This window comes from Canis lupus, chromosome 28 (assembly GCF_011100685.1).
Source record: "Canis lupus familiaris isolate Mischka breed German Shepherd chromosome 28, alternate assembly UU_Cfam_GSD_1.0, whole genome shotgun sequence".
In the NCBI taxonomy this organism is placed as follows: domain Eukaryota; kingdom Metazoa; phylum Chordata; class Mammalia; order Carnivora; family Canidae; genus Canis; species Canis lupus.
The window spans coordinates 5,749,394-5,760,686 of record NC_049249.1 but is presented as its reverse complement, the minus strand read 5'-3'; the positions used below and the strand labels follow the sequence as shown (position 1 = coordinate 5,760,686).

The following is an 11,293-nucleotide window of genomic DNA, read 5'->3' as shown; positions in this document are numbered from 1 at the left end:
GCTAATAAGTGATCTCCTGTGATCTTTCTGGGGACCATTTGAATCAAAAAGGCTCCAGTAAGTATGCAGTTTTAGATGACAGTAAGTATGTAATGTGCTAATTATGGCCAGTGACACCATAAAATAAAAGCGTATTACTGAATGCTTTTAATTTCTTATAATGATGGTAAGGTGGCATGTCATGGGGCCTTTTTAGTCCCAGACATCACTCCAGAGAATTCCAACCAGATATAGACAAGGGCCATTAGGACCCGGATCCTTTCCTCTCAAACTGTTTACCCATGAGAATAGGATGTCCTGAAGCAACACTTCCCCCAAGTGAAGTGTTGATAAGTCTGGTTATCAGCAAGATATTACTGGCAGTGTGATATGCAGGGCATTTACATTTTCTTGATAGGGTTAGTCATATGAAAGCTGACAAAGAAGGAAAAGGAGCAGCGCTGTGGTGCAATATCTACAGACAGCTGTACCCTGGCTTCTCGATAAATAGGATGACTTACATTGCTGAGCGGTGTGGTCACTGCCAAAGGAATGGCCCTCTCACATTTCTTCCTGATTCACATATTCAGTGGGGTTACTTGTCATCTCTTCCCTCTTCTGCTTCCCAGACACTGAGTCTGGAATGAAAATTCACCTGCCTCTGAGTTGGCCACGGGTGGGGGCAGGGGTGTTACTTGGGTTCCCAGGTTGGAAGATTATCTCACCCAGCCCTAGCTATATAAGCTGACCGGTGTGGAGGGGCTCAGCAGGGCTGATTCAAGGGATTCAATCCACAGGAGAAAACACACAGACGAACCGAACCTCAGGCCGACATGATGGTGATGAAGGTAGAAGAGCTGGTATGTAAGACACATTTTTGTTTCATGCTGAAAACTGGTTTAGTCTTGATTTTTATTTGAAAATTGAAATGTCCTTTTTGAGGCATAATGCATAAGGTACTCTGATGTCATCTATGGAACATGGTTGGCCTAAGTGATGAAATAAGTGAAATTGGAAAAACGAAGCTAGCAGTAATGAATTCTCTGTATATTTCCTATTTATTATCTTCTTTTTTGGTTTTCTTACTAAAGCATGGATTCACATGATTCACATCACATGAGGATGCCTTAAGGAAGAAGTTTTATTGCAAGAATATATGTCTGGAAACTTTACAACTCAAGTCTAAGAGCCATTAACAATACCTGAAATGGAAGAATTTAAAACAATCATGGGGGGGTTGCAGTTTTCCTAGGTGAAATGTGTTTAAATGGATTAAAAGTGCATTTAAATGTATCAACGTAACCTAAGCCTTGCTTTACCAAGAGGGTAGGACAATCATCTGATGGTAATTCTGGAATACTACAGCGGTGTGTCCCTGCCTGAGATCTGAGAACTCAGCGCACAGAGATGGCTGTCCTCAGGCAAGGAGGACCAAGGCCTTCCTGCAGCATCCTCTGTGGAGAATGATTCCAGGACAGGCCCTGCAACTTCTGACCCTACAATATTCTTTCCTCCTAGGTCACAGGGAAGAAGAATGGCAGTGGGGATACTGGGGAATTCCTACCTGAGGATTTCAGAGATGGGCAGTATGAAGCTGCTGTTACTTTAGAGAAGCAAGAGGACCTGAAGACACTTCCAGCCCACTCCTTGATCCTGGGGGAGCAGCAGTGGAAAATTGAGAAAGAGCGAGAGGCAGAGGTAAGGACCTTCCATGGAATCCACTAGTGGGAAGTCGTGGATGGGGTAGGAGAAAATAGGTGCCAGGCAGGAAGGAGAAAAGAGATAAATGAAATAAATGCAACCATTCCAAAGATGTTTCTTTGCCAAATTCAAACCCATGGGAGAGGCAACTTTTATAGGACAAGTAGTAGGAACTGATTCTTTAGCAAGACTATGACCTCTGGATTCTGAATCAATGATTGAATGTTCTACAACTATGTTCTGATTTAAAGACTTGGAAAGAGAAACATGACTAGTGAATTTCTGATGTCATGCACCATCTAGTCAATCTCAAACAAGAGAGATGAGATCTCTTTTTCTCAATAACATGGCCTGTGGTCCCAGAATCATTGTTTGGCTGTGTTCACTATCTGTGTTGATAAATTCCATGGTGCCATGTGCATTTTCATTACTTACTAATCACAGATAAAACATGCATTAGTTAGCAGGAGTCTCAGGAAAGTCTGTTTCATGGGGCCCTGCTTTGTAGGCTGCCTGAAAGAGTTTGGCATTGGTATTTCGGAGCTTAATGCTTATTGTTGGATTCTTCGGAGTTAAATAAAAAATTCAACATAAATCTGGGGTTCATTTATGGAAATGTATGGAAATGATTACATGATCATTACTTACAGAGATCCTATCTCCAAAAGCTGATGCTACAAGCAAGAGAAGTGGAGATGAAGGCAATTAGCTGAAAAATTAGACCCCCAAATACTTGAACAAGAAATGACTGAGTCAAAGTCAAAGATTAGATTAGTTTTAAAGGGTTGGTTGGGGTGTTTTTTTTTTTTTTTTTTTTTACTTTTTTGCTCCAACTGTTCACATACTTATCTCAGACCTTGCAGATTTTGTTTAGACACAACCAGAATGCCTGTCACCATATTTTGAAATATGGATTTCTTTTTTAGCTCAAGAAGAAAAAACTAGAACAAAGATCAAAGCTTGAAAATCTAGAAGACCTTGAAGTAATCATTCAACTAAAGAAAAGGAAAAAATACAGGAAAACTAAAGTTCCAGTTGTAAAGGAACCTGAACCTGAAATCATTGTAAGGACTGTTTGCTTTTGTAGTATTACATGTCCAGCATTGTGCTACCAGGGAATAAATATCTGTAGAGGGTTTGATTGAATATTGGAAAACTCACGATAACTCCTGCACTATTCTTTGGCTTTAGACAGAACCTGTGGATGTACCTAGGTTCCTGAAGGCTGCCCTGGAGAATAAACTGCCAGTAGTAGAAAAATTCTTGTCAGACAAGAACAATCCAGATGTCTGTGATGAGGTAAGGCTTCTACAAAGCACTGCAAAATCCAGCTCATTAATTTTGTGTTTCTTATGCTTAACTTCAGTCTTGCTAACATGGTGCCAAAAAGCAATCCACCTGAAACAGTTTCTCCAGCTGTTGCCACATATGCCAGTAGCATATTAGGATAGTGCAGAAAAAAGAGGCTGGATTAGTGCTATGGGTTGCATTTTCTTCCAGCTGGATTTTTCAGTTTCTCTTTAACTTTTTATATTCTTAGGATAGACTTTTAATAAAGCAGGACCAACAAGTCCCTTTTGGAGAGATACAAAATAGCATCCTTTTATAAAATAAAGATTTTATTTATTTATTTTCGAGAGAGAGAGAGAGAGAGAGAGAGAGAGCACAAGCAGAGGGATCTGCAAAGGCAGATGGAGAAGCAGACTGCCTGATAAGCAGGGAGCCCCACTCTGGGCTAGATCTCAGGACCCTGGGACCATCACCTGAGCTGAAGGCAGACGCTTAACCACTTAACTGACTGAGTCACTCAGGTGCCTCAATAGCAACATCCTTGACTGGACCCAAACACATCAGTGCCACACACGGAATCTGTGGACTGGAGTTCAAATGCTGACTCTATCACTACTTGGGTATTTGATTTTTGGCAGCTAATTTGCATTTTTTAGACCTCCATTTCCTTGCCTGCAAATAGAGGGCACTGGAGTGAATAAGACCAATAATTGTTCTTGGTCAAATAGTCTATTATTAATCCATTCATATGAAGCCTTCTTACCAGAAACATGAATCCTTTTTGTATCCCTCCACCTCGCCTTCCCAAACTGAATGGAGAATCATTTCTGAAGGTGAACTAAAAACGAGTCCCCCATTCTCTTAAAAAAGAATTGAATACTTTTTGATATTCAACCTAGCAACAGTCCCAGGTGGAAGAAAGCCATCTGATCTGCATGGCCAATTCAACACAAACAACGAAGGCACAGAATTCAAGAAAGGGAAATGTCAGTGTTGAGGCAATTGTGAGCTTTGAGTTCACATTCCTCCATGGAGACCTCTGAGCATTTAAAGATGTACCTGCAGGAAACTCAAGCCTCAGCTGCACAATCTTTGTTCCAGTTCTGCAATTTTAGGAAATTTGACATTTCTAATTTAAAAAGAAGCACTCAAATTTCTATCACTTAGGTCATCAGGGTCCTCAGCCTCATACCTCTTAGAAGGGATTTATGCTCATTTTTATATGCATCTCTCTCTCTTTTTTTTAAATCTCTATTCTGACAGTATAAACGGACAGCTCTTCACAGAGCATGCTTAGAAGGACATTTGGCAATTGTGGAGAAGTTAATGGAAGCTGGAGCCCAGATCGAATTCCGCGATATGGTAAATATATTTCTTTGTTTGGAAATGAGCCAAAATAAGGAGACTATATGAAGCTTGAGAAAAGCTACAATGAAAAACGGGGCTGATTGGATTGAAAATTGATCTGAGAGAATGAGGCGAAAGCTCATTTCTCCATACAAAGGGAAGTTGGGAGATGGGACTAGGTCAGGTGGAAAGTATTTTCCATACATACTGAAAAGGAGAGGAGTGTTCCAGGGAAAAGGAGGAAGTGAAAGCCGCTGCACAGAATTCAATATCCTCATCAGAGAGTTGGGTCAGTATCAAGTCAGTAGCATTACTGAAAAGTAATCGGTCAGCACTTGCCTCTCGGCATCCCTGTCCTTCCATTATACACGGCAGCGTGCTCGTGGCCCCTTGGCTGCCAGGGGTGTGTCAGAATTCTCTAGCTGTTCACCTTCTCTGATAGATGCCATCAGTGAGATCAGGGGCTAACCTGCATACGGAATGAACTGCATCTATGGAAAGTAGCCGCTATTCAGACCTCAATAATTCAGCTACTGTGATCTCTGCAAAGACCAGCATACAGCATATTTTATGGACTGAAGACTGAGCTGGGAAAATGCTTTACTTATTTAAATGCAGCTCAATTTGACTTTATAAAGCAGAAGATGGATATTAGGAAAGTCCAAAGAATTTGAACAAAATTGGGCCCCAAAGACAAACACACACACAGGAAAACAATACAAAAAATAAATAAATAAAGCTTGCATGAAAAGACACTAAAATTCGTGAGTGTGTGACTTGGAAGGCCAGGAATATGCCCGAGTGGGAAAGAGGGCATCTCCAAGGAGTAAGGGCAGTGTGCAGTGACCACAAGTGGCGGCACTTGAGGCATAGAGGCTGTGCTGGCACAGATGACAGCAGAGAGCGAGCAGGAGAGGAGGGAAAAACAACAGGGACGCAGGAAGAGGTGGCAGATCCAGATTAAAATCCTTTGGAAGGGACTACTTTTATTCTGCCAGGATTAAAATGCATTTGTCTAGAACTTCTGAGTAGATTTGGCAAAATTGGTTAAAATTTCCAGGCAGATGTGGGTTTGAAGATCTATTCTGATGCTTACTAGCTGTGCCTCCTAGGGCAAGAAACTTGACTATTTTGGAGACTTGTTTTTCCCATCTGCAAAGTGAGCGTACTCATACCTGCTTCAGTGTTGCCAGGAGGGCCCATCCATCCGAGGTGCATAGCACCTTGTTGGCATGTAGAAATTCTCAATAAATGGTAGTTCTCAAAAATGTAGTTGTAGTTGGGAGGGGGATACCCTAGCAAATCTGGTGTTCCTGGGCCCTGGAAACCAAGTACTAACTCCTCTGCTTTCCCCTCCCTGTATAGCTTGAATCCACAGCCCTCCACTGGGCAAGCCGCGGAGGAAACCTGGATGTCTTAAAATTGCTACTGAACAAAGGAGCAAAAATCAGTGCTCGGGATAAGGTATATCTCTTCTTGTCCCTTCTCCCCCCTCCCCCAGTACCTTCCCCACCTTGGCCTCCCCCCTCCCAAAGCCACCTTGCCATTTGGGTCAGCTGGAAGCTCATGCTGTGTGGGGCACCATAGTGGCCACTTGTCCCCCTCGCACACACCTTGGGGTCTGGGACAGCCTCTGTCCCTGAGCCCAGTACATCAGTTGCGCTCTTCAATTTCCCAGTTGCTCAGCACTGCGCTGCACGTGGCGGTGAGGACTGGCCACTATGAGTGCGCGGAGCATCTCATCGCCTGTGAGGCGGACCTCAATGCCAAAGACCGAGTGAGTACCTGGGCAAAGTTCTGCCTCCCTCCAGCTCCAGGCCTCATTGATCTGGGATCACTCCCCAAGCCTAGTACACTTGTGGGACCCACTTCCTGGCCTCAGGCCCAACTTTAGTCTGTTGACTCTGCTTCTCTAGGAAGGAGATACCCCTCTGCATGACTCAGTGAGGCTGAACCGTTACAAGATGATCAGACTCCTGATTATGTATGGGGCTGACCTCAACATCAAGAATTGTGTAAGTACCTAAAACAAGCAGCCCCTGCTTGCGGGCTTTCTTATTAACAAAAGCATATCTTATGCTCTTGAAAATAATCCCACAGTGGTAGGATTTCAGCGTTGGAGGAGTTCTTTTGATGCTTTAAATGCACCTGTCCATCCATTCCTATAATGACATTGCTAACCTTGGCGAGGACTCAAGTCACCTGGTCGGAGATGGGTGAGGCCATCATGACTGCTGTAGCTTCAGTGCCAGTACAGTGTCTGGTGATTCTTTCAAAATTTGGTCTTGAAAATATAAGATGGTCAAATTGTTCACCTTCACAAACCCAAGTACAATCTTCCCTGGCTACCCCTGGTTGAGCAAGGCCTGGGGTAGTCAGAAATAAAGAAAGACACCATCCCTGAAGTAATAAAATTCCACAGTGGTCAATACAGCCAAGAGCCAATGAACTGAAATTAATCAATATCTAATCCAGTAATTCTGAGTAGTCCTCCCCTCCTTACAACAGCATAACATGCTACCACTTTCTTCCAGGGCCAGCCATGCTTTTGCCTATATTTTTGAGATAATTTCTATCCATTCTCCACACTGGTTTATCTGCATATCCCTCAAAATAATTCCCTATATTTAGGCCCTGAAAATGCTCGTATAAGTCCCTTCTACAAGTACGTGTTAATTTAGCTTCATCTGCAAGCCAGGGAATAGAGCCAACTTTTCCTCATGGTCCCAATTCCCAGGCAAACATCATCTAATGTAAGCTTTAAAAATATCACTGGGAGGAATGGATATAAATTCCTGAAGAAATAATTTGAAAGATTTGGTAGAGAATCACTTTACAAGGAAGGAAAAGAAAACCCCAGTCATCTTATATTGAGAATAATTTCTTCCCCTTATTGCGTTACTATGAGACTTAGAGGAATATTTTATCATAAAAAGCCCCACAAAACTGTCTTGGTGATAGGAACAAAGAATAGAAGCAATAAATAGAGGCTGCTTGGATGGTAAAGTGTTAATAGTAGGGTCCTCTCATCCTTAATATAGGGATTGGCCTTATCTAATAATTGAAATAAATAAGCAGAAAAAGAGTAGATTTAATGAAATCTCTGAAACTGCAGAAAATATTAAAATTGTTTTCAGGCAGTGAGACACTACCAGCAAAGAGAAATAGCATACAGATTTGGGGAGACTGTATAAGTAGCCAGAAATCAGGAGATACATTTTAATAGAGAGGAGTTGAAGGAATTATGGAAGAACAGATAAAAATATACCAATGAGGCTGGGGGCTTTGAATATCAGTTAAACCCCAGCATTAGGGTCCTGAAACATTGACCTAATGGCTGGATGTTCCCCAAAAGACCACTAGCCATTGAACCTCATCTTGAAGGGAATCGGAAACAAACACACAATACATTATTCTATTGTTGTCCAAAATTCTGTCATTATGTGTAGTGATGAGTGTTTCTCGAGGAACATGCTGTAGAGGTGGGAAGTTCCAAAACAAAGGTTACAGGGCCACTAATTCAAATAAGCAATAAGTGCAGGGGTCAGGCAGGTCACCTGAATTACATAAATGGTGGCTGCAGGGATCTGTGCACATGATTATAAAGGTGGTGGCTCTGCGAAGCCACAGGTATCAGGCTGGCCAACTCTTCTGATTTTTTCCAGAGAGTTCACAAATTCACTTGGGAAATCTCCTAATTTCCAACTATTGACAATTAATTCCAACTTAAAAAAAAAAAATCTCACCTCTGTTTGGGCCCAAACAAAACAGGTCTCTAAACTGATTTGCATCTCAAAGCTGCCAGTTTGCAGTTTGAGTTAAAGAGACTTCTAAACGGATAGGGGTAGAAAAATATAAGACTTCTCATATTTAAAGACAAGAATTGAGAGGTGGCATCGGATTAATTTTTGTACATGTCTTGAGACCTATGCATAAGGGAAAAGAATTTTGGTCTCAAAAATTACTTTACACATTATTGATGTCACCTCCAAGAAACATGAAATTTCCCAGGAGATCCCAGTGTGAAAACGCCACACCTTGGAGCAGTAAGAGTTCTGTACGGCACCGGAGGACTTCAGCCAAGGTGTCAAAGCAGCTCTTTTACTATCAGTTTTTATCAATCAGGAATCATTTTCCAAATTGATAGGAACTGGTTCTTGTTCACTATCTTCCCATGCCCCTTCTGCAGGATACCGGAGATGTATAGAGGCATTTTTTGAATTTTGAAATGAGTTGGCATGCTCTTGCAATTTACCGTCTAGGGACTGGGATTTTTTTAAACCAATACCTGGAGTAGTCCCACAGAGGGGAAAAAACACACAAAAAACAAAAATATTGCTAATCTGAAATGCCAAACACATTCCTGTGAGAAAGAGTGAAGGGCTGATTTGAATATAAACTGCCAATCAGTCATAGTGGAAAGCATAAAACGGTTCAATAACATACACCTATCCATTACCTCATTAAAAACACGCCCACAGAGGATGTGTAGAATTTATAGATGCCTCCCATCTGGAAGTCAAATTTCCTCATGTATTTTGATTAGGCTGGGAAGACCCCAATGGATCTGGTGCTACACTGGCAGAATGGAACCAAAGCAATATTTGACAGCCTCAAGGAGAACTCCTACAAAACCTCTCGCATAGCCTCGTTCTGAGGGAAACAATGCCAAGCTCATCAGTTGTTCTTCACCAGCATTTTGAAGACACAACCCCAAAGAAGAGTAACTAGTCATAAAATCCAGCTCCTACCCACCTGTTGTAAAGCTGCACCTAATGAAGTTTTAAGAAAGCACAGGGATATAGGTATGGAAATTTTCCTTAGCGAAACTCACTCTATTTATTTTTATTTATTCCTGTTTATTTATTTATTTATTTGCTTCCATACCACTGGTATTCAGATCCTTCATGATGATCCATTTGGTGAGCTTAATTTGTACATAACACTCCAGAAACTTCCTGTAGATCATTCTTAAACCATGTTAACGAGCAATGCTGTCAATGCCTACTCATGTGCACCTCGCTCATGGAAGATATTTCAAGGTGTTTTTAAAGGACAAGAGTGATTATTGCAGCCCTCTTCTGAATTTTTAACGCTGAAGTTTGAGGCAACAGGGGGCATGTAGCGACAGGAAAGGAAACTGCAGAATGAAAGGCATTCTGTGAGAAGGACAGTAAAGCCAGCTGTTTGACGCCTGGGCCTGGTATCTTTTACCAAGTCACACATTGTACCAAGGTGAAGAGAATGTCATGAGTGTAAGTGGCGTGTTGTGGCAGGTGCGGGCCACTGGGCCATGCAGAAGTGAATTTGCTGGAAAATGATGAAAGTGACTGCAAAGTGTAAATGTGTAAATGTATATTATGTTGTATGTGTATTTTATATTCATAATAAAAGCAAATTATAAACCCCTTTCTAAGTGCTTCTGTAAGTATGGTGGGAAAACCATGTGAAAGACAGCCATTTGGATGGAGTTTTTTGTCTTTCAGTTTTTTCAGATTAGAAATGTCCTATAAAATAGCACCTTTCAGCATTTACTGTGTACACGGACCGCCTGAGGATCTTGCTAAAATGCAGATTCTGATTGCCCCCATTGTGGATGGGGCCTGGGACTCTGCATTTCTGACAAACTTCCAGATGATGCAGAGGTGGTGGTACATCACAACCACACTTGGAGCAGCAAGGCTGTGAAGACCATCAAGATAGGGAGTTCACCTTCTTTTGGCCACAGTGGTGGGGAGAAAGAGACCCCTGGTGGGAAGAGTGATCACTGCAAGCTAAACAAGTGCACCTTAAGGAAGTGCCCATCAGGGCTAATCTGAGGTCTAACAATTACTGTGGACACCCGCTGTCGGTGTCAAAGGATGCCCACGAGAAGATACACCTGGCCAATGATTTGTTGACCTCTGAGGGGAGCCATTTTGTTACCAGGTGCTGGACCAGGTGTTAAGACCTGTGATGAGAAAACTAGCTTGCCCCTGCCCTGCCTTTCCAGAACAGATGAATACTAAAAAAGTAATCCCAGAAATAAATACATAGTAATGATCTGCGGTAAGTACGATGAAGTAGAAAACAGAGTGCCGTGAGAGTCTCAGATGCAAAGGCACATCATATGATGGGGGAGGGGTGGTAGGAGGGGATTCTACAAAGGTTTCGCTGAGGTGGTGACTTTTTGGGGCAGTCTGAAGGGTACACTTGAGCTATTCAAGCACAGCGTTCCAGACAGCAGAGGAAAACACCAGAAAGGGCAAGGTCATGGGAAAAGTCTGGCATTTTAGGAAATGTATGAAGGCCAATGTGAAACGCTGGCACTGGTATCCCTCCCCCCAAAACTCACTCCAGATGGGATGACACACACAGCCTCTTAGCTATGCCGCTAACACTTTGAGAGTGTGTAAGGGCATGGTCCATAACACATAAGATGTGAGGATGGTTTGAAACATTTTTGAGCTTTGGTGTCTACTCTCCTAACCTCCCAAGGGCATGGGGGAGTGCCAGTCCCTCCTTTGTCTCCCTCCCTCTCAATCCCCCTTCGCCATCCATCTGCCCTCCTGCTAAGGTCCTCCTGGCTCCATGTCCTCAAGGCTCATGTCCCATTTCTTCCTCGTCAAGCACCCGCGACACAAGCCATTTCTCTTGCTGGTACTGGACTCTCCCCCAGCATAACTTGGTGGGCTATGATGTGACCAGGTTCTCTCTTGATGATGCCTTCCTCAAGTCCTCCTCCCCGCAACAGCTAGGAGGGCAGGGAAGAGAGTAAGTGGTTAGAATACTTTGGAGTAACCAAGTAAAGAGATTTCCACCAGCACAGAGGTAGAGGGCATGAGAGACAACATGGAGTTAAGTCCCATTCCGATGAAGCCAACCCTGCTAATGGAGGAGATAGACACTTCTGGCAAAGCTTTCAAGCTTCTGTCACACAGGTAGTCAACTTCGAAGTCCCTGATCTTGCCACCTGAGCCAGCTCTTTGCCCGCAGT

At 42.8% G+C, this 11,293-nt stretch overlaps 1 protein-coding gene across 1 annotated transcript; it reads left to right on the top strand.

Moving 5' to 3' along the window:
- The first annotated feature begins 449 nt into the window (after positions 1 to 449).
- ANKRD1 (ankyrin repeat domain 1) lies at positions 450 to 9,728 on the top strand. Its single transcript, XM_038578177.1, has 9 exons — positions 450 to 839; positions 1,498 to 1,677; positions 2,607 to 2,744; positions 2,872 to 2,979; positions 4,234 to 4,332; positions 5,683 to 5,781; positions 5,996 to 6,094; positions 6,234 to 6,332; positions 8,864 to 9,728. The coding sequence occupies exons 1-9, from the start codon at positions 813 to 815 to the stop codon at positions 8,972 to 8,974; spliced, it is 960 nt and encodes a 319-aa protein (XP_038434105.1). The 5' UTR covers positions 450 to 812; the 3' UTR covers positions 8,975 to 9,728.
- The last annotated feature ends 1,565 nt before the right edge of the window (positions 9,729 to 11,293 follow it).

Excerpts from the sequence above, each read along its gene's own strand:
- ANKRD1 (XM_038578177.1), top strand. The coding sequence starts at position 813 with ATGATGGTGATGAAGGTAGAAGAGCTG. Across the intron at positions 4,333-5,682 it reads AGATCGAATTCCGCGATATG|CTTGAATCCACAGCCCTCCA; the intron begins GTAAATATATTT and ends CTCCCTGTATAG. Across the intron at positions 6,095-6,233 it reads ACCTCAATGCCAAAGACCGA|GAAGGAGATACCCCTCTGCA; the intron begins GTGAGTACCTGG and ends CTGCTTCTCTAG.